The following is a 22500-nucleotide window of genomic DNA, read 5'->3' on the forward strand; positions in this document are numbered from 1 at the left end:
CTGGGGTGTAGGATATCAGATCCACCAGTCGTAAATATAATAGGTGGTGGTGGGGGGGTGGGGGGGGGGGCAGCTTGTGGTCCCTTAGATGATGCCACAGTGGTGGTGGTGGTGATTATTATTTATTGGCAAAGCGGGATCAGCATAAACGGATGATAGGGGTGGGAAACAGTTTGGAAACGCCGGGGTGTTATTGGTCACAATGGAAGGGAAAACAAGGAAATGCCCTGTCTCTATCGGTGTGTCGTATCGGAGAGTCGTTCTTGGATGATCGTAAGCTGAGGAGAGTTTTATCATTGTCGTGAATGATAAAGGGACGCACACTTTTCCGGCAGGTTTTATGAGAATTGTTGATGGATGCGATAGAAGAAGGTTTTTTTTGGCTTGTTTTGTTTTGACATCATGTGTTGAGTGAAGCTGAATATGTTTCATACACTGGCTAAGCTTCGTTTTCGGTCAGTTACTGTACATCACGAAATCATGTATTCCTTTATTTCGTGATTTCTTTTTTCTTATTTTATTCCAAACTTATGTCTACTTTCAACTTCTATTGTTACTACGATCAGTCGCTGCTGTTACTACTACTACTGCTACTACTGCTACTGCTACTACTACTACTGTGCGGTTGCTGCTGTTGCTGTTCAGTTTTCCGTCATCCAAGCACTACTGCTACCATGTTGCGAAGTTGACTGCTTCTGCTGCCACGAAATTCTTTTTCTTCTGCTTTTCACGACAGCACCCTTTACAGCTTCTGATTTTTTTCTATCGCTCAGTTGAATTTTCGAACAAGAGTGAGTATGTTGTGTGTGCTCGGGCGCGCAAAAAGCGTGCACGATTGAGAACACACGCACGTGCACGCGCGGCTTCCAGAATGAGATAAAAATGGAATGATAGAGGGACAGAGAGAGAGAGAGAGAGGGGGGGGGGAAGAAAGAAAGAGTGGGATGGAGGTTTTTTTGGGGGGAGCGGAGGGAGAGGGGGGGGAGGGAGAGAGAGAGGAGGGGGAAATAACCAGTCATCAGGGTGAATGAGGGTTTGCTGTCTGTGTTCATCGTCCACTCGCATGCAACCCATCTCCCTCCACTCCCCCCCTCTCCTCCTCCCCTCTCCTCCTCCCTACCCTGTGCGTGACGACCTGCAGTTTTCTGCACTGCTGTCAGGATAGAGAGAGGGAGAGAGAGAGAGAGAGGGAGAGAGAGAGAGAGAATGACGTTGAAAGAAAAAAAAAGTGGGTAACATCAGACAGATGCTTTAAATCAAGTATTTGCTTTGTCTGTCAGATGCTTTGTGTCCGACATGCTATTTGCTCTCGCTCTCTCTTCCTTCTCTCTCTCTCTCTCTCTCTCTCTCTCCACCCTACTCCTACTCCCTCTCTCTCTCTCTCTCCCCCTCCTATTTTTCTCTCTCTCCCCTCCTCCCCCACCTCCGCACACACGCATGACAGTGTAATATCATGCATGAAGACAGGTTATGAAACTATCAGTTGGTGTAAACTTTTTTTGTTGTTGTTGGTTTGGTTTGTTTTTTTTGTTATTTCACAATGCAACGCAGTTACAGATAAACGGGACAACCAGAAAACTAATACAAAGTCCTTTCTTTACATAAGCACATCTTGAGTCTGTGACAGATGTCTTCACGGCCGACTGTCCATTGAAGCAGAATATTTTTGTTCCCCACTAGACTCAAAAAGAATCTAAACCATCATCTTATTTGGACCGTTGTTTTGAGATGGTGGGATTTGCTGTAAAACAACATGACCGATTCAAGATGATAGAAATAAACTGACAGTGTACCTACCTGTATGTGTTCGCGAGTCTTGCTACAGTCCAGCAATAGCAGACGGGTTTTCATCATCATCATCATCATCATCATCATCTTCTTCTTCTTCTTCTCCTCCACCTCCTCCTCCTCCTTTCCGCTGCAAAGTCGGGCCTGCTTTCAACAATAAATATATTTTCTTAATAATAAAGTAATTATTCCACCCCCACCCCCACCCCCCAAAAAAAATGTGAAGGAGATTTCCATTTCGTTATCGTCTTTTTTATATCTGCGTGGCGATGTGAAAATCCGGGGCCAATATTGTAGTGTTTGTTATCGGAAACATCTCTTGATCAGAATCTTTTGTTTAAAAGGAAATGATATCGCTAATGAGGTCTTTGTGGCCTGCTAGCTTCACAATGGCAAGGTGCGAGAGAGAGAGAGAGAGAGGAAGTAATAAGAGGAAGTAATGAGACTTTGAAGACGCTGTATTGAGCGGGCGGGTGTCGCCTTTGAAACCGACCGGAAAACTCTTACATCTTGAAAATTAGAAAGGACCAAAAGAAGAAGAAGAAAAGGAAAGAAAAGAACGACAATGCAGTTCGGTGCAGTTGTGGTACGGGGGGAAGGCGTTAAAATAGTCCGCTATGAAGTATACAAGGTAATTTAAAAATCCTCCTTCTCCTCGCCACCCCCCCTCTTCCCCCTTTCCACCCTCCACCTAGCGCCCTTCTCTCTCTCACTCTCCCCCCTCCCCCTCTCTCTCAATGCCTCACCCCTCATTCTGTCACCCTCCCTGATTCTCTTTCTCTCTTTCCCTCTCTCCTGAATTTTCTCCTCATTTACGACAAGACAAAGACATGCACGAGGTGACTTGTTGGACAGGGCAGAGCGAATAATAGATGAGAGGGAGGGGGGAGGGAGCATTAATTTTAGTTCTGATTGCGGCCTTGTGTGATTGGTGGTGCAGATTGATGGTATTGATTTATACATACTTCTCTTTTGTTCTATTTCTGTGGACAAACATAGTTGGGGGTTGTTTTTTTGTTGTTGTTTTTGTTTGTTTTGTTTTTTGTTTGTTTGTTTTTTAGTTGCGGTAACATTTTTTTTTCGTTATTATTATTATAATTATTATTATTCGTAGTAGTAGTAGTAGTGGTGGTAGTGGTAGTGGTAGTAGCAGTTTGTTTCTGACATTGTTCAGGGTTGTGTAGCAGACTCATGCGCACGACCTAGTACGCGTAGCACGGAAGCATGCATTGTTTCACGTGCTCCTGCACGCGTGGGAGAGAATATAAAAGTTATTATCACACACACACACTGATCACGGAAGAGTATTAAACTATGTTTTTGGACAGCTACCTTCTTCAGATCGCCAATAGAACAAAGAGGTGTGAACATGGACAAAAAGAAAAGTGTGTGTGGAGGAGGGGGGGGGTGTGTGGATGGGGGTGGGGGGCCTGGGGGGGGGGGGGGGGGGCGTAGAAGCTGGTACATGTGCTACTTGGGGGAAGAAGTTCTCTCTCTCTCTGTCTCAGACTTTTGGACGTCAAGTCAAAGCCGGTTCAAAAGGAAGAACACTGGGAAATATAAGGGAATCGGGATCCACTTACCTTTTAGTGACAGGCGAATCGGGAACGGACAAGTCGCGGATAGGCGAAATGGGAACGGCAATAAACGAATCGGGATGACAACCCCAGTCAGTCCTGCAAGCAAAGGGTGGGGGGAGGGGTTGGTGGGGGCGGGGGGGGGGGGGCGACACAAGCCCTGAGGTACGGGCAGCCCCCGCCCCCCCCAACCCCCCCCCCCTTCCCTATCCTTTCCCCCCCACACTCCCTGTTCCCCCCGTCAGCGCTTTCTTCACCAGCACCAGCGGCCACCAGCCCTGCTGCATGGGACGAGTTGAGAATGAAATGCCTGTTATTCCGTAATCGGGTTAGCCACTCCCAGAGGTGGCGGGATATTGGCGGCGAATTGGGTGTCCTATCAACTGCAAATCCAGTTAGCTTTCATCCTGATTTGACAAATTAGTCCCAAATTATCATCTTTGCTCGCGCGCGCCGCTCGTCTAATGGCCGGCGGGGCCCTGGGGGGGAATTTGTAGCGGGGCGAAAATTGTCGCGCGACTTTGGAGTGGGGATTTGGGGGTAAGGGGGAGGCTAGGGGCGGTTGGTGTGTGTGTGTGTGGAGGGGGTGGGGGGGGAAGCTGCATGGTAGGTTGGGTCCAGAAGAAGAGGGTGGGGGTGGGGTGGGGTGGGGTGGAGGTTTGGGGGGGTTGTTGTCTGGGAGGGAGGAGGTTTGGTGGTGGTGGTGGATGGGACATTGATGAACTTGTTCGGCCGTTGTCGTTCGTTTCTTGTCATCGGCTTGCTCTTTTTCTTGTCCTGTCGGTTTTTTTTGTTTTTGTTGTTTTGGTTTTTTTTAACTGACCGGAGTGTGTCCTTCCACTTCCCTCCCCCCGCCCGCCCGCCCGTCACCCCCCCTTTTTTTTCTTGTCCTTGTGGTGGTGGGCATGAGTTATTTAGGGTGCTGTGTGGTGTGCTAAATAGCGGCGCTGGCAGAGAGGAGGGAGCGTGCCTTATTGGCATCAGTCAAGGGTTTTCCCTGGACTCTTTGTGTTCTATTGTTTCCCCGTTTTGGGGGGTAGGGGGTGGCGGCGGGGTGTTGAATATCTGCGAGCTGACTGGGTTTTTTTTGGTTTTTTGTTGTTGTTGTTTTTTTGTTGTTGTTTTTTTTAGTGAACAGAACGCCCCTTTGTTTCTTTTCTACAGTTTTTATCAGTAAGCATATGTTTGGGATTAAATGTCTGTTGCCTGGTTTGTATAGTATAGGAGTGGACAGCCGGGAGGGGGGGTGTTATATATATATATATATATATATATATATATAAACAACTCCCAAAATATCCCACTGTCACACATCCCACTTACACATACACACGCGCGCGCGCGCGCGCGCACGCACACACACACACACACACACACATATATATATATACACACGAAGTGACAGGAAGGGAGATAAATTCACCCCGTCCCACTTAACCCCCACCCCCAACCCCGATCCTCTACCACCCACCCACCCACGACTCCGCCTCACACACACACACACACACACACACACACACACACACCCACACACACACACACACACACACACACACACACACACACACACACACACACACACACCTGTCACCTCCTTCGTAACCCCTCCCCCATGTCTGTGAAAGGAGTTCTTTCAAGTTGACCACGTGCAGCTTCCAAGCACGGCGGATAGGAGCGATCAGAGCAGAGCAGGGCAGATCGATCGATAAGTAACCCTTGTCGGGCCTCAGCCCTGCCTCAAAGGGGCCCGCCGAGGGTTATGTACAGATGGCTGACTTGAGCCGGGCGCTGAGGAGAGATGACAAGGCTTGTACTGCAGACAGCCTTGTAGGTTTAAGAAAAAGAAAAAGAAAAAAATTCCGAAAAAAAAGGAAAAAAAGAAAGAAAGTAAAGAGGGAAGGAAGGAAGAAAGAAAGAAGGAAAGAGAGAAAAATAAAGTAGTGCCTAGCCCCGCCCCCTTCAGCGGTGGTGGTGGTTTGTGAGAAGGTTCTTTTGCTTCCTCTCTCTCTCTCTCTTGTCTCTCGCCCACCTATCTCTCTCTCTCTCTCTCTCTCACTCTCTCTCTCTCTCTCACGCTCTCTCTCTCTCTGTCTGTCTTTCTCTTGTCTCTCCCCCCCCCTCCTCTCTCTCTCTGTCTGTGTGTCTTTCTTTCTTTTTCTTTTCGTTCGTTCTTTTTCTCTCACTGTAAGCTGTTTTGTCAGTGGAGACCCGACTGGTGACGAGGTCTTTTGGGGGAGGAGGAGGAGGAGGGAGAGAGAGAGAGAGAGAGAATAGGATGGGTGGGGGGGTTGAGGGGGAGAGAGAGAGAATAGGATAGGGGGAGGGGGTGGAGGGGAACTGATCCATTCTGTTTGAATTGCTTGTCTGCTTCTTGTTTGGATTGCTTGTCTGACGACGGGCGCCATAGCCGAATGGTTAAAGCGTTGGACTTTCGATCTGAGGGTCCCAGGTTCGAATCACGGTGACGGCCCCTGGTGGGTGAAGGGTGGAGATTTTTACGATCTCCAGGGTCAACATATGTGCAGACCTGCCAGTGCCTGAACCCCCTTCGTGTGTATACGCAAGCAGAAGATCAAATACGCACGTTAAAGATCCTGTAATCCATGTCAGCGTTCGGTGGGTTATGGAAACAAGAACATACCCAGCATGCACACCCCCGAAAGCGGAGTATGGCTGCGTATATGGCGGGGTAAAAACGGTCATACACGTAAAAAGCCCACTCGCGTATATACGAGTGAACGTGGGAGTTGAAGCCCACGAACGCAGAAGAAGAAGAAGAAGCTTGTTTGACGCTATTACACATACACAGAGGGTCAGAGAGAGGGAGAGAGAGAGAGGGGGGGGGGGGGGGCAGAGAGAGAAAGAGAGAGAGAAGGTGGAAGGTGTGAGAGAGACTAAGGACAGCACATGGAGTTATTCAGTTATGTATTTGTTTTGTTTTGTTAGTTTGTCGGTTAGTTAGTTATTTGATGGGCGGGGATGTGTGGGGGGGGGGGGGTGAGGGGGGATGGATTGGAGGGGCGGGGGAGGTCGAAATTTCACCACCTCACAAATGATACCAATGTTTCCCACGACCATCACCTGTCCATCTTTTTCTGTTTGTTAGTCATCATCGTTGTCGTCATCGTCATCATCATCATCATCTTCTTCTTCTCCTCCTCCTTCTCTTCCTCCTCCTCCTCTTTATACCTGAACTGTATGGCGAGTCATTCTGGACAGGGCCAAAGTCTGATTTAGAGTTTGGTGATCCGGTTACCGGCACAAGGAATTTCTGAACGGTTCTTCACCATAGGGAGATAAAGCGCTTCGCGCGCGCGCGCGCGCACACACACACACACAACACAACACACACACACACGCACGCACACGCGGTATACAGAGGGGTATAGAAATACGGTTGTGGACAGATACCCACCTCTTGATCGTCAATAGAAAATAACGTAGCCTCTCTTTACTTACCTACCTATCGTCTTATTGCATTCTGTACTAATAACCCCTCCGGGTTTTGCCGTGTGTCCATCACCAGGGTCTGACGCTGAGGACGACGGAGACCCGGACAGCGGCATCGAGGCCCAGGGAGCGGCCTCGGAGCGGGATTACTCCCTGGACGGCGACAGCAGCTCGCACGACTCGAAGGACCCTCTCCTGGGCGCTCTCCACACCAACAACAACAACACCTTCCTCAACAACAACACCAACAACGGGGGAGGACCCCCCGGCAACAAGCCCCCAGGACCCCCTCCTGCCCCTTTCCCCGGAAACGGGTTGGGGATGGGGGTGGTGCCGCCCCAGCATCTTCTCTCCCAGCAGCAGCAGCAGCACCCGCCAGGGGTGGAGAGCCCGGGCCCTGTGATCAAGGAAGAGTTGCGGGACCGTGACCTGGACGCCAGCCCCGCTTCCATGGACTCTCCCTGCTCGGCGCTGGGCTCTGGCGACATGGGCGGCGACCGCTCCTCTTTGGGCGGAGGAGGAGGAGGATTAGGAGTAGGGATGCCCGGCGGCGGCGGCGGCCCGGGCAACAACGGACACCACAGCGAGGACTCGATGACTGGCAGCCCGGACGGCGCCGGAGCAGGAGGCGGAGGAGGCGGGACTGCCAACGCCAACACCAACACGGGCAACTCTTCGGCGGGGGCGACTCCCCCCGGGGGCGGCGGGGGCGGAAACAACAACAGCAACGCCGGAGGGGGCAACGCGGTTGGGGCTGGGGGGGCTGGCGGGGGTGGAGGCGGGGGCAGCACGACGGTGGGGGCCAAGCGGCGCGGCCCCAGGACCACCATCAAGGCCAAGCAGCTGGAGACCCTGAAGGCGGCCTTCGCGGCCACGCCCAAGCCCACCCGCCACATCCGCGAGCAGCTGGCGCAGGAGACGGGGCTCAACATGAGGGTCATCCAGGTGGGTGGTGGTGGTGTGGTGTGGGTGTGGTGTGTGTGTGTGTGTGTGTGTGTGTGTGTGGTGGGCTGGGGCTCCCACCTTTTTTGCTTGTTTGTTTTGTTGTTTGATTTCTTTCTCTCTCTCTCTCTCTGATTTTTTTGTCTGGTGTCTGTGTGTCTCTGTCTCTCTCTGTTTCTCTCTGTCTCTCTCTCTCTCTCCTTTTCTTTTTCTATTCTATTCTTTTCATTCTCTTTCCGTCGCTATCTGTGTCTCTCTGTAGTTGTCTCTGTCTTTCATTCTCTTTCTTTCATTTTTTTTTTCTCACACCCCCCTCTCAGTCTGTCCGTCCGTCCGTCAGTCTGTCTCTGGCTCCATCCCTCTCTCTCTCACTGTGTCTCTCTGTATGTATGTGCGCGCGCGTGTGTGTGTGTGTGTGTGTGGTGCGTGCGCTTGTGTCTATATAAAAGGTAATAACAAAAAAAAATATTTAAAAAAAGAAGAAGAAAAAAACACAACAAAAACTACAGGGAACAAGCCCCAAATGTGTATGACAAGGAGGAAAGGTTGTTGTCGAAGCCCCCAGGCAGTATGGCATACTCTCTCTCTCTCTCTCTCTCTCTCTCTCTCTCTGTGTGTGTGTGTGTGTGTGTGTGTGTGTGTGTATGGACTGTCGCTCCTTTTTCCGAGGTCTTTCGTTTTTACCTCGTCGTACGTTGAGTCCCTCACCTTCCCTACCGGTCCTTTCTTCTTCTTGTTCTTCTTCTGCCACCAAGACACTAACTCTCTTCCATCCCCCCCCTCCTCCTACTTCTCCCTTTACCCCTGATCCCTCCCCCCCCCTCCCTTCCGTCTGTCCCTCTCTCCCTCTCGTTTCCTGTCTGTCTGTCTGTCCCTCTCTCCCTCCCTTTCGTTTCCTCTGTCTGTCTGTCTGTCCCTCTCTCCCTCTGTCTGTCTGTCCCTCTCTCCCTCTCGTTTCCTGTCTGTCTGTCTGTCCCTCTCTCCCTCTGTCTGTCTGTCCCTCTCTCCCTCTGTCTGTCCCTCTCTCCCTCTCGTTTCCTGTCTGTCTGTCTGTCCCTCTCTCCCTCTGTCTGTCTGTCCCTCTCTCCCTCCCCCTCGTTCCCTCTGTCTGTCTGTCCCTCTCTCCCTCCCCCTCGTTCCCTCTGTCTGTCCCTCTCTCCCTCTGTCTGTCTGTCCCTCTCTCCCTCTCGTTCTCTCTGTCTGTCTGTCTCATTACCTCTCTTCCCTGTCTTTTATGTCTTATCTGTCTCTTCTTCTTCTTCTTACTCATGCTATTGTTTCTGTTTCTCCTCCTCCTCCTCCTTCAAAGAAAGCCTTCAAGTTGAGCCCCGCTTACCCCCCCCCCCCTCCCTCATCCCCTCACCCCCTCCTCCTTTGCCGTGTCTTTTCTTTTCTTTTTTTTTAATGTGTTTTATTTATCTTTTCCCCTGTCGTTCACAAACAGCGGGTCTCTGTTCACCTCGATTTTTTTTTTTTTTTTTTTTTTTTTTTTTTTTTAAAACTGCCCATCTCTTTTGTTTTGTTTGCCTCCCCATCTTTCTGTTTCTCCTCTTGCCACCCTTTCTGGTCTCCTCGTGTCTGTCTGTCTGTCTGTCTGTCTGTCCATCTCTCCATCCCTTCCCTCCACTCGTTTCCGCATTCGTATCCTCCCAGCCCCCGCCCCCTCCCCCTCCAGCCCCCTCCCTACTCCCCCTGCCTTCTATACCACCACCACCACCCTCTCCGTTATAGACAGGAGTGCGTGCACTGTTTAGAATGTATCGACATTGGGCGTACATGTACTACACGTGTAATGCTGAAGCAAACTGCAGCATAATGTTATTATTAGGCACGTGAATCCCTTTTGAAACTCCAGTGACTGACGTGCACGGTTTAGCGTTCGCGATGATGAACTGACTTGACTGTCGCAAAATTCAGCACGCAACTTCTACTGCAGCGAACACGCAACACGTTTATTTTTTTTCGTCGGGAAATGAGTAGCGCGGACCCAGTCCGATCCCAGATAATTAATTAATCACTTCCGTCTGAAAAACGGAAGTTGTCGCAGGAAGCTAGATTTCACAGGATTGGTGGATTTATGTTTGTTAAAGTGTTGTTCTTTTGTTTGTTGTTGGATCAAGCACACACAAAAAAATCTTCATTGGAAAAAAAATATATTACATTTCATGTACACAAACAACAGCAGAGCAACTGAGAACAAGAACGCACCCCTATGTTCATTTCTTTGCAATTTTTTTTTATATACCTTTTCTTTCCCTTTCATCTTTGTGTGTGTGTTGTGTGTGTGTGTGTGTGTGTGTGTTCCCCCCTCCCCTCTAAAAATAGAACGGACAGGCCAGTCTCACTCGGTTCTAGACCCGGGGTCCATTCATCTATGATTTTCGCTTGGTGCCAGACAGCAGTTTGGGCATAATGGGCATATCGCGAGGCCCCGGGCGGGTGGTAGGTCGTAAAGAACGTTTCCAAGCACCTCAACCCCCCCGGGAGGCCCCTTTGTGGCCCGCTGCGAGGCCCCATCTCGTTTCATTAGGGACCCGGGACCCCCCCCCGTCGCCCCTCCCCTAGGGGAGAGAAAAGTTGAAGGTAATTCGCAGACGATTTGGGGCTCTCTTGGGAAGCTACAGGCGCTTCTTCGTCTTTTTTTTTTGTGTGTGTGCTTTGCTTGTGCACTGACAGAGAGAGAGGGAGAGAGAGCGAGGGAGAGAGAGAGGGGGAGAGAGAGCGAGGGAGAGAGAGCGAGGGAGAGAGAGAGAGGGAGAGAGAGCGGACTGTCACTGCTATGAGGGTGGTATGACTGGATGGCTGGGAGCATGTGTTTGTCATTGTGCAGCGCGCGTGTGTGTAAGTGTGTGTGTGTTTTTGTTTGTGTGTGTATAATAGACACACTCACGCACGCACACACACACACATACTCAACATATATATATATATATATATATATATATATACATATAGAGAGAGATAGATATATATGGAGAGAGAGAGAGATAGGTGTGTGTGTGTGTGTGTGTGTGTGTGTGTGTGTGTGTGTGTGTGTGTGTGTGCGTGAGCAAGAGAGAGAGAGAGAGAGAATGATATATGTACGAGACAGGCAGAGTGTTTATTCTTGCTGCGTGCTTGTACTTTCGTGCATGATTGTATTAGTAGTGCGCAGTGAAAACGACACAGCGCTTCACGTGCACCCAAATGCGCGTGCGTGCGTGCGTGTTTGTGTACGTGTACGTGTGTGTGTGTGTGTGTACGTGTCTGTCGATCCGGCCCGGAAACACACACGCGCGCACGTGCTTACGCAATGCCACATACATAAACTATTCCAGCACTACCTACCAGTCCTAAAAGCACGTGTATGTCTTTGAACTAAATACCACTCTACTGTGCACACAGGTTTCCTCTAGTCTTTCGACCACCCCCGAAGATGGACCCACCCCCCGTCTGAAGGGAAAGGTGGGGGGGGAGGGGGTGGGGGGGGTGAACAAAAAGGAAAGAGAAAAAAATGATAATGACGAAAAATATTAATAAAACATTTTAAGACCTGTGTAGAGTGTGCGTACAGCGGTCGGTCTGTGTGGCTGGTCATGAAAGTGAGCGTGCCTTCATCCCTGTTCTCTTCAAGCGTCAATTAGTTCTGGAGTGTGCGCGCTTCGAAACCCAGCACGTGCGCGCTGGTCGTGGTGTGTGTGTGTGTGTGTGTGTGTGTGTGTGCGTGTGCGTGTGTCCTTTTACGGCGTGGCGTCGGCAACAAAAATATGAAAATATTGCGCAGTGTGTGTGTCTGTGTCTGTGTGTATCTGTGGGTGTGGGTGTGGGTGTCCTTCCTTCATCTCTCTGTCTTTGTCTCAGAATTCTGTCTCTGACCCACCTCACCCCTTCTCTCTCTCTCTCTCTCTCTCTCTCTCTCTCTCTCTCTCTCATTAGTTCTCTGCCCACTCGTCTGAAGTCTGTCAAAGGTTCGTATTATTATAAATGAATATTTTTTTCCCCTTTCAAATCAATAGATAAATAAGAAACGAACGGGAAAAAACAAAAGAAAAAAAAAATGGTGGACCGACTGGTGTTGAAAGATTGAATTAAAAATTTCCACGAAAATCAGTTGACAAAAAAACACAAAAAACTGTGATGATATGAAGGGGGAGCGAAGCGTAAGAAATGTGCAGATAAAGGGCGATGGATATTGGTGGGTTGTAATTAAAGACACACACACACACACACACACACACACACACACACACACACACACACACACACACACACACACACACACACACACACACACACACAGAATCATAATTTTGCCAAAGGAAAACAATGCAGTGTTTCGGTGAAGACAAGTTCTGTTCCAATCGTGATTCGGGATTTCACCGTGTGATCATTCACACACACTCCCCCTTCCCGTCCAACCCCCAACCCCAGCCCCAAACCCAACACACACACGCACACGCGCATGCACACGCGCGCGCGCACACACACACACACACACACACACACACACACACACACACACACACACACACACACACACACACACACACGCCATCCCTTTGTATGTGTATCTTTGAACGTAATCCAGTTTTGTTTCTTTTTCTTTCGTTTTTTTGTGTTGTTTTTTTTTTATCCTCCCCCCCCCCCCCCCACTCCCTCCTCCTGTCTCAGTTTTACGATCTTCCTCATTTTCATCCTTTTCTCTCTTCCTCCTTCCCTTCACTCCCTCCTCTGCCCCACCTCTTCTCTCCCCCCCCCCCCCCCCCGCCCCATTCCCATGGACACAGGGGGCGCTGGTTACGGGAGGTAACCTCTCTTGTCTTTGATCCTCCTCCTCCTCCGCCTTCTCCTCCGCCTCCGCCTCCTCTTCCTCCTCTCACCCGCTCGCAAGTTTCGGTCTCACAAATTGCCCCCAACCGTTGGCGCGCCATTAGGCCCCGCTCTTTATTTTCTGGTTTTTTGTTTTGTTTTTTTTGGTTTTTTTTACCATACCGTGTATGATTGATTGCTTGCCAGCGTCCTTCTCTCACTGATGTAAGATTGTACTTTTTTTTATGAAGATTTTTTTGTTTCTCTCTCTCTCTCTCTCTCTCTCTCTCTCTCTCTCTCTCTCTCTCTCTCTCTCTCTCTCTCTACCTTACGGCGGAAGAGAAAGTGAGTGACAAAGGATGGGGTTATGTTTGGAATATAAAGAACAGTGGTGGGTTTTTTTGTGTTTTTTTGTTGTTGTTTTTTTTTGTTTTGTTTTTTGCAACATTTTGTATCGAGTTTACCAGTATCGTGTTCTGAAGGCGGTTTTGGGACAAGAGTGGGCTGACGTGAAGAGAGAATGATGTTTTTGACCGACACGTTTTGTCGATACAGAAAGAGGGAGGGAAAAGACGGGAAAGATGGATAGATAGATAGAAAGATAGATAGATAGAAGTAGGGTGGAGGGAAGGAAAGAGATATATAGAGACAAGACAGTCTGGGAGAAGGACACACACACACACACACACACACACACACACACACACACACACACACACACACACACACACACACACACACACACACACACACACACACACACACTCAGAAACGTTCGGGTGTGGTGGACGCAACGGTTACCGACGTACGCGGACACCAAAACAAAAACCAAAACGGGTGAAACATATATCATCATTACAGTGACTACATACAGACAGACAGGGAGGGGCTACACATGGCTGCTGTTCCTCTTCGGCTAGAGCCATGCGTTGAAGTCACCCCACCATCATCATGTTCATAGGTTTGTGTCACGCCGTCCAATTCACTCGACATAGTTCCCCGTTCCTGATATGAAAAGTCTTGAAGAAACCTTTTGAATCGTTTGACACACCGATGAAGCTGCTCGCTAGCTTGCCCGCGCTCGCTCCGAGGTGCTGAAGCTCAAGAGCCAAGGTTTTTGTTCGTGCATTCATTCACTCAAGTGTGTCGAACAAGAGTGAGCAAGGTGCAGGGCAGGAGGAGGAGAAAAGGGAGGCGAGCGACGAGTGAGTGCGGGAAGGTCCATACATGCAAAGACGTGAAGGGCGGAAAGCTCCGAAAAGCTCCCCCCCCAAAAAAAAAAAACAAAAAAAAACAAACAAAAACAAACCCACAACAAAACCTGTCAACGGCACGACGCTATTTGAATAGAGACACCCTCCGCTTATCTTGTATGTACTCGAAAAATACCACTGTAGTTTTTTTGGTGTTTTTTTTGTTTGTTTTTTCTCACGAAATGAACATAAACGATGGACTGAGTTGTGGAGAAGGCATTGGAGATGGCTGGGGTGGATTGAAGGAGGGGAGTGGCCTGTGTGTGTGTGTGTGTGTGTGTGAAGGAGGCAATAAGCGGTGTGGTGGTGGTGGTGGTGGGGAAGATACTCGTAAACATGGGAAGAACTATGGACGACCGTTCTATTTTCTTAGCGTAAGAGGCATGTCTTCTTAATACAGGGGTGGGAAACTTTTTGTGAACTGAATAGCGGGGAGGATCAGCGAACAGCAGTAAGAGAAAACACACAGAGACGCCCGTTTTTGCAGACATGTATTTCAGTCTACAAAAAAAAGATGTCAGTAAAGCAAAGCGACATGAGAAGAGAAGCGAGGCATAAAAAAAAAATGAAAAAAAAATTCGCATAAGAGACAGACAGACAGACAGGTAAGATAGACAGTGCTATTCAGGCACCAAAAAAAAAAAAAAAAAAAATAAAAAAACCCATTAAATCATCTGCGCGCGCGTGCATGTACCTGTTTCCCTTTCCCACTGATTCTTAAAACACTGTTTCCACAACATGAGCGCTCGTCAGCCGCACCGAAGCACAAACAGAATTACTTTGATAAAGACACATAGACTTCAGTCGTTTCTCTGTATAAAAGAAAACAACAACAACAACAACAGCAACATCAAGCGAAACAAAAACATGAGCATAAATGGCGCACTAAAATGATAACCAAAGCCTTTTTGCGAGAACGGTGAATAAGGGCATAAGCTAATCCCCGACAGATGCAAAAGAACGTCATGTGTGAATGCACGAGGCATAACAATAATGACTGAACGCAAGAAGGGTGGGGGAGCGGGGAGGGGGGGGGGGGGGGGGGGCAGAGGGTTTCAAACGAAAACTCTTTTTCTAAAATAGAAGAAAATAAAAAAAAGAAGTAAATACGGACATCCGGCCATCAAGTGAATGAATAACACAGTGTAAAAAGGTAAGGCGGAGGGGGGGGGGGGGGGGGATATATAAAAAGTTATACTGGGAAGAAAGGATTTTGTATATGCAAGAGAAAAACGTTGGGTTTTTTTTCCCCAGCAAAATGAAGTTGTGCTAAAGTGTTTGCTTTTTTTTTTTTTTTTTTTTGTTCAAGGCAAAAAAAAACACACCAAAAAACAAGTGTTGTTTTTTTCCATCAAAGTGTAGTTGTGATGGAGTGTTTCTTTACCGCCACCACACCACACCCCCCCCCCCCTCGCCCCCCTCCCCCTCTCATTATTCAAATGAAGTATGATGCGTTTCGGTTTTTGTGTGTGTAAATGTTGCATCCATATATTGCATAGATACACTGTTCAAAAAGAATGTGATAGTTTTGTCAGGTTGCAAACGTGAATAAGATTCAAGATTCAAAAAAAAACTTTATTACTCAAGGATAAAGATTTTAGGCATCGCCCAGTCTTCCAATCTGTCCTTGTGACAACAATAACAACATTAACGATAACGACACAAAAAATAATAATTTTGTTAACACTGCTACATCTACTGCTACTACAACGAAGAATGATCACCATCATCATCATTAACATCGTAAAAAGTAAGAAAGGAAGGGAGAAAGAGAGGAATGAAAGGAATGAAGGAAGAAAAGGGGGGGCATTGAGTAAAAAAAGGGGAAGTAAGGAGGTAGGGAAAATGCGGATGGAAGCTAAGACGCGGTTGGGAGGGGAAGGGTGGACATATCTTAAAAGAAAAAAAAAAAGAAAAGAAAGACATATGTGGGACAAAAGAAATCTTAAAAGAAAAGCATTTGTATGGATCGAAATAAGATATGGGCAAGAAACAAGGCAATATATCCCCCCTACCCCTCCGCCCCACCCCGCAAAAAAACAAAAACAAAAAAAAACCCACAAAACAACAACAACAACAACAAACAAACAAAAAAACCCAGCGAGTTGGGGAAAGTGAAAATAGAAAAAGCAAACATCATAATGATTCCGACAGGCATCATCAGTACAGAGAATATCCAGAAAAACAGAAAAAGAAATCGTTTTTCAAAGTCTCATTTTACTTGGGGACGTTCGATAATTGAAAAATACAGGGGTGGGGGTGGGGGGGGGGGTGATGAGTAAGAAATAAATACGACCATCTCATTGAGAAACACCAAAATGACAAGAAGAAGAAGAAGGATGTCTTTATGCCTCTCTCTCTCTCTCTCTCTCTCTCTCTCTCTCTCTGTCTGTCTGTCTGTCTGTCTGTCTCTCACTCACTCACTCACTCTCTCTTCTCTTAATTACTCTAAAAAGAAAGACTCCCCAATTTACACAAGACGATTAAGAAACCATAACAAAAAAAAAGAAAAAGACAACAAAAACAAAAAACACCAAACCCCCCACCCCCCACCCCCCGGAAATGGCTTTGGATATCATTGTCAAGAGGAGACGAGAGGGCCGGGGGGGGGGGGGGGGGGGGGAAGATGCGAAAGGAAAAGCTGACAGCATCACAGCAACAGCAGCCGATAAAACGTGAAAGCGCACCGAAGGTTCTTTAAAAAAAATAAATTAAAAAAAAAGTCTTTTGCCGGGCAAAGTTGTCATCCAACTTGATACCCCCGCCTGTCCGGTGGGTGGGCTATTGTCTCAGCAAGCGGCCTGGATGGTGGAGGCAGGGGGGGAAGAGAAAACTCCGGGAGATGTCGAAGAGACGGGGGGATGAGGGGGGGAGGAGGGCTGTACAATCTGAAATTCCAATTTGGCACCGGTCTGTTGTTCTGCCGCTCAATTTGTCCTTTACGACTTGGTCACCACAGGGGGGGAGAGGGGGGGGTGGAGGCGGAGGGTGGGGGGGCAGGTGAGAGACCGACCAGGGTAGGGAGGGAGGAGGGGGGGGGGCACTTAAAGCAAGTGCCACCGTTTGAACGAACACACACGACTACTACACCGTTACAGAGAGAGAGAGGATTATTAAATCTGTCGGTCATAAAAATGGAATGGAGCGATACTTGTGTGCAGTACCAGAGAGACAGAGAGAGAGAGAGACAGACAGACGAAGACAAAGAAACGGAGAGACAGAGGCCGAGACACACCGAGATAGAGAGAAGGAGAGGAGGCAGAGAGAGAGAAAAGAGGAGTATTTATACGTGTATGATGCAGTCGCTAACAGCAGAGGGAGAGAATTGGGAGAGAAATGGCTCAAGCAAAAATAGATGAATGAATTAGTTAATTAGTAACAGTAATGCTAGTAAAAATAGTAGCTAAATGATTGAATAGATAGACTAACCCGAGCTCAGTTCGTGATCTAGTCAATAAAATAATAATAATAATAATAATAATATAATAATAATGATGATGGTATTCATATAGCGCTGAATCTTGTGCAGAGACAAATCAGAGCGCTTTCGCACCAGTCATTCATACGCATGCATAAATCTTGTAGGCTTGTAGTAAGAGGAAGAGTTTCCACAAGATAAAGGTGGTAAAGGAAGACTGCGGGAGAAGGGGAGGGGGGGGGGGGTGAAGAAGAGAAAAAAAGATGTCTTCCCGAAAAAGAAAAAGCAAAAAAAAAAGTCCCCGATCTATGAGGAAATCACTCCGCTTGCTTTTATCTCTGTCCCCTAAACCGCCAGGAACAGAAGAAGAAGAAGAAGAAAAAAACAAACAAAAAACAACAAAAAAACAACAACCCTACCCTGATATCATCACGACAATCAGGGCTACCAGTAAATAGCCACTTTTTCATGACGACAATCATGATATACCCTCAATGATAATAATAACAATAATAATGATAATAATAAAAACGCCAGATCGGACCAGATATAGGTTTTTCTCCCAAGCTGGCGCGGATCGCAGTCGACTGACGAGTCGATGAAGATGTAATAAATAGTTGCCGCGAGTTTGGCGACTGTGGCGAGTCAGGGGCCCGCTGAGATGAGGTGAAGAGATGTGTGACCCGAGGCCTGTCATTAAGCTGAGGGCGTGGAGGGCTTGATGAGGACTCCCGTATTGACCAGCCTGGAAGGGCACGGGGAACCGTGTGCTTGTCGAACGCTCATTTAGCAAGTAGATTCCTGATGAAATTCATAGTAAAGAAATAGGAATTAAAAAAAAAAAAATTAAAAAAAAAATAAATAAAAAGGCCCACCAACAACCATGTATGTCAGAAATTAAAATCAGGACTGAACACTACTGATTACGGGTACGGCACAAGTGCTCATACCTTGCAAAATGATGAAATAGCTTGTGTGTTTGAAGTGAAAAATCCGAACTTACAACCGTGCTAATTGCGACACTACTAGAAGTGCACATAGCTGCAAAAAAAACAAAAAAAAACAAAACAAAACAAAAAAACAAAAAAATCGTCACTAAAAAGGAAAGTTTCTGACGTGTTCAGACATTGAATTTTGAACCTTTTCCAACAATTTCAGGATTATGCTGCATGTACCATTTAAAATAAAGTATGATAATAATAATAATAAAAAGAATGATAACAATAATAATGATGATGGTAATAAATAATAATAATAAATAAATAACTAAATAATAATAAATAATTAATAAATAATAATAAATAACAAATAAATAAATAATAGAAAACAGAGACGATGTGAACGACACAGCGCTTATTTCCATGATAAGATCAGTAACAGACACGGCAGGAAACAATCGCAGCAGCAACAATAACAATGTTGTGTGCATCTTACTCTACATTGATACTGTATAACTTGGTAGCGAATAGCAAACATTGCAACATAACAATCACCGTGAAATGGGAAATTGATTTTTTTTTGCTCTTCTCAAATGTATCATTATTGTTGTTTGTTGGGTTTTTTTAAAGATGTATGAATAAAATAAACATACGTGGCGGAAAATAATGTTTGGAACATAAAAAGCATGTGAAATGCAATTGCACAATTGAGAGAACACAGAGATGATATCGCCACAGAGCAGCACTAAACAGAAAACTGAACGATGAAAAAACTGCCCCCTCGAATATAATGAGTACTCTTTTTACTTTCGGCAGTTAAACATAATTATTTTGAACGAGTACGTTCCGCGTTCTTAATTAAGTTCAGGTTAATTGAAACAGTAAAAAATCGACACAGTTAGCTACTGTCACAACATGATGATATTCCTATGGATACAGCCATTATGTGTTGAATTTTGTTGCTGCTGTTGTTGTTGTTGTTGTTGTAACAAGGTGGTACAGTGTAATATGCTCTGAATATTGTTTGTTGTCTTGAAGCAAACTTCCTTTTCGTTTCCTTTTAAAGGCATGTAAAGGTGAATCAATCCCCCCTTTCTAAAGTAGGGTTTATTGCCTTGGTGTGCGTCCTTTGAACGCGTTTGTCAAATTGGTTGGTTTCTCTTTTTTATTATTCTTTTTTTTTTCTAAAGTGTACTTCAATTGTTCAGATTATTATTTTTAAAAAAATGTTAGATATGTCTTACAAATTTGGATGACACGTTGCTGGTTGTAAATATCTGTGTATTATTATTATTTGTTTTATCATTGTTATTAATATTATTGTTGTTGTTGTTATCATCATCATCATCGTCGTCGTCGTCGTCGTTGTTATTATTATTAGCAGAAGCAGTATAGCGATAACGATAATCTTAATTATAATCTAAATCAAATAAGAAGGAGGAGAAGGAGAATTATTATTATCATTATCATTATTATTATTGACCATCATGATTTCTTTAGTTTGTTTAACGGATCATGCCAGCAGCACTTCGACTGTACGCTTCCTTCTCTCCCTCCACACCACCCACCTCCACCCGTCTACATCCTTTTTTCCTCCTTGCACCCTCCTCCCACCCCCTTCCCTCGCGCCCCCCCGACCGCACCCCCCCCCCCCCCCCACACACACACACAACACACCCCTCCTCCATCCATCCTGTTGTCCTCCACTCTCCCCCCCCTCCCCCACCCCACCACTACCACACATCCAAGGTGGACGGACGGATGAACGGGAGCGTGTGTGGGAGAGGGGGGGGGGGGGGGGGGCAGGGGAAGGGGAAGGTCCTGTCAGCGTCGCCTTCCCTCTCCCCTCTCCCCCCCTCACCTCCTTCCCCACCACCACCATCTCTCAGAGTTGTCGCCGCTGTGTTTGACGACGGCTCGGGAAGCGTGATGCCAGACCTGGGCCCTGCCGGGACCGGGCCGTCTCTGACAGGAAATGAGAGGAATTGGTCCCCGCTTGGGATAAACCTCCTCCCCACACCGCCACCTCACATATACCGCCCACCCCCTCCTTCCTCCCGTCCAGCCCTCCCCGGGCCATTCCCCACTGTTTCCTCCTACACACACTCACCACGTCCCTCCGTACGTCCGTCTCTCTCTCCCTTCCTCTTTCTGTCCATCTCTCCTCACCCTCTCTCTCTCTGTCTCTGTCTCTCTCTGTGTGTCTGTCTCTCTCTGTCTCTCCGCAGACGGCCCCACCCCGCCCCGTCGTCATCTTTTAAATGCCTGTGACATCCAGGTCTGTTTTGTTTTGTCACGATTTCTCGTTATCGAGACTATAGCAGAGAGCCTCGTTCGATGAGGTGTGTGGTGTGTGTGTGTGTGTGTGTGTGTGGTTGTGTGTGTGTGGACAGGACGATTTTGAGGTTTAGGTGCAAAGTTTGAGTTATTCTTGAGGGTAGTGTTTGAGGGGGTGGAGCCTCAGAGGGTAGGGAGTAGGAGGAGGGGGGGCTCCTGAGGGGGGGGGGGGGGGGGGGGGGGGGGGGCTTCGAGAGTTGTCCGGCCAAATGTGTGTGTGCGTGCGTGGGTTTTTAGTTTTTATTTTTGGTGGAGTGTGTGCGGTTCAGAGTCTTAGTTTGCAAGGGTTTTGAAGTTTGGAATAGGAAGTTGGAACATACAAGGTTTTTTTTTTATAATTTTTTTAAAAGAGCGTTTGGGGAAATACTCTGGGTCTTAGTTGCTATCATAACCCCACACCCCCCACAAAAAGCCTATATTGCCACAATGTTTGCAGAGATCCAAAATGTTTGCTGAGATCCAACTTGAGGAGATGGGAGAAAGAAACAGTTGCGATTTTCTGTGGAATTGTTGATAAAATGTTAGTTTCCTGGTTTGGGTAGAAACGTCCGTGAGATTTGCTGGGGGGGGCGGGGGGGGGGGGGGGGGAGCGTTTTTCGACACCGAAGGCTTAGGCACGAAAACAGACTGAAAGATACTGATGATGGATATTTTCAAATCTGGATGCAGAGCTATGGACGGGGCTTTGTATAATAACTTAACTTCAGTTTTGCAATTGTTTGGGAGGGTAGATAGTTTATTGGGTATCAGTATCAGTAGCTCAAGGAAGCGTCATTGCGTTCGGACAAATCCATATACGCTACACCACATCTGCCAGTCAGGTGCCCGACCTGACCAGCAGCGTAACCCAACGTTCTTGATTTATTGGAAAGCGAGTTAATTGAAGACTGATGGTACGTGGTGTGTGTGTGTTTGTGTCTGTATATATGTGTGTGTGTGTATGTATGTATATATATATATATATATATATATATATATATATTACAGAACACTATAGAAGACTTGATCATTAAGATGAAGTTGTATTATTATGTTCATGGCACCATGAATTATGGCAGTTGATGGATTTTTTTTTTTGTTGTTGTTGTTGTTCAGTTCTGGAAATCATGGAATGGAATCATTCAGCGATTTTGTTTGGTTTTTGATTTTTCATCGATTTCTGGCGTGATTTTTTCTTTTCTTTTTTCTTCAAACTAACAAAAACAAAACATTGCAAAGAAGTTCTTTCTTAATCAAGGAATCGAGCCAGCCACTCACACACAAAGAACACTGAAACAGAGAGAGAGAGAGAGAGAGAGAGAGAGTAGTGTGTATGTTGTGGGGGGGGGGGGGAGGGTGCCACTGAGAAGGGGGGGGGGAGGGGTGAGGAGTGCGGGAGGGAAGGGAGGGAGGGTGGAAGTGGAAGACAAACCCAACGACACCGGACGTGGGCTGACACGTTCACCGGGAAGGAAGGGGGCTGGGCACGAGTTGTCTTCCTTTTGGCGACAGTTACCTTTCCCTGTGGCTGCTCCTGACTCCCGGCTCTGGGCTCCCGGCTCCCTTGCCCTGCCCTGCCCTGCCCTGCCCTGCCCGGCACGTCACGAAAGTTATGCACGCGCGACCGGCCCTCGCACGCGCCTCTTTTCTCTTCTTTCCCCTGCCCGGGTCTCGTCGATGATGATGGAAATTCATGAGCCTGGTGTCACTAGTGTGGGGGTTGGTTCGTTCCTTCGTTGGTTTTGCAAGGGCTTGCTGATAGCATGGAGAGAGAGGGAGAGAGAGAGGGAGGGAGAATGGGTGTTGGGGTCGCTGGTGGGGATAAGGGGTGGGTGGGGGGGGGAGTTGGTAGACGGATGGGTAGGCGGCCATTTTGATGAGGTGGGGGAGGAGGAGGAGAAGAGAGGGGAAGAGGCTGGAGGGGTGGGTATGGGGGTGGGGGTGCCCATTTCTTGGGCGGGCAAGCTTTTCCTCTTCCTCTTCTTCTGCTGCTGCTGCTGCTGCTTCTATTCCGGCCCCGGTTCTGCCAG

The 22500-nt window shown here is 47.4% G+C and overlaps 2 protein-coding genes across 2 annotated transcripts in view; both read left to right on the forward strand.

The window, feature by feature from the left end:
• Window positions 1-7218, forward strand: part of LOC143274666 (uncharacterized) — a 55684-nt gene extending 48466 nt beyond the window's left edge. The window contains exons 3-4 of the mRNA XM_076578539.1: window positions 6892-7129; window positions 7176-7218. Coding sequence (XP_076434654.1) covers window positions 6892-7129; window positions 7176-7218 — 281 coding nt within the window. The remainder of the gene's footprint in view (window positions 1-6891; window positions 7130-7175) is intronic.
• Window positions 7219-7287: 69 nt separating this feature from the next.
• Window positions 7288-22500, forward strand: part of LOC143274862 (LIM/homeobox protein Lhx5-like) — a 148902-nt gene continuing 133689 nt past the window's right edge. The window contains exon 1 of the mRNA XM_076578821.1: window positions 7288-7760. Within this exon, the coding sequence (XP_076434936.1) occupies window positions 7302-7760 (459 nt within the window). The 5' untranslated portion in view covers window positions 7288-7301. The remainder of the gene's footprint in view (window positions 7761-22500) is intronic.

This window comes from Babylonia areolata, chromosome 29, assembly GCF_041734735.1.
Source record: "Babylonia areolata isolate BAREFJ2019XMU chromosome 29, ASM4173473v1, whole genome shotgun sequence".
Lineage (NCBI taxonomy): Eukaryota > Metazoa > Mollusca > Gastropoda > Neogastropoda > Buccinidae > Babylonia > Babylonia areolata.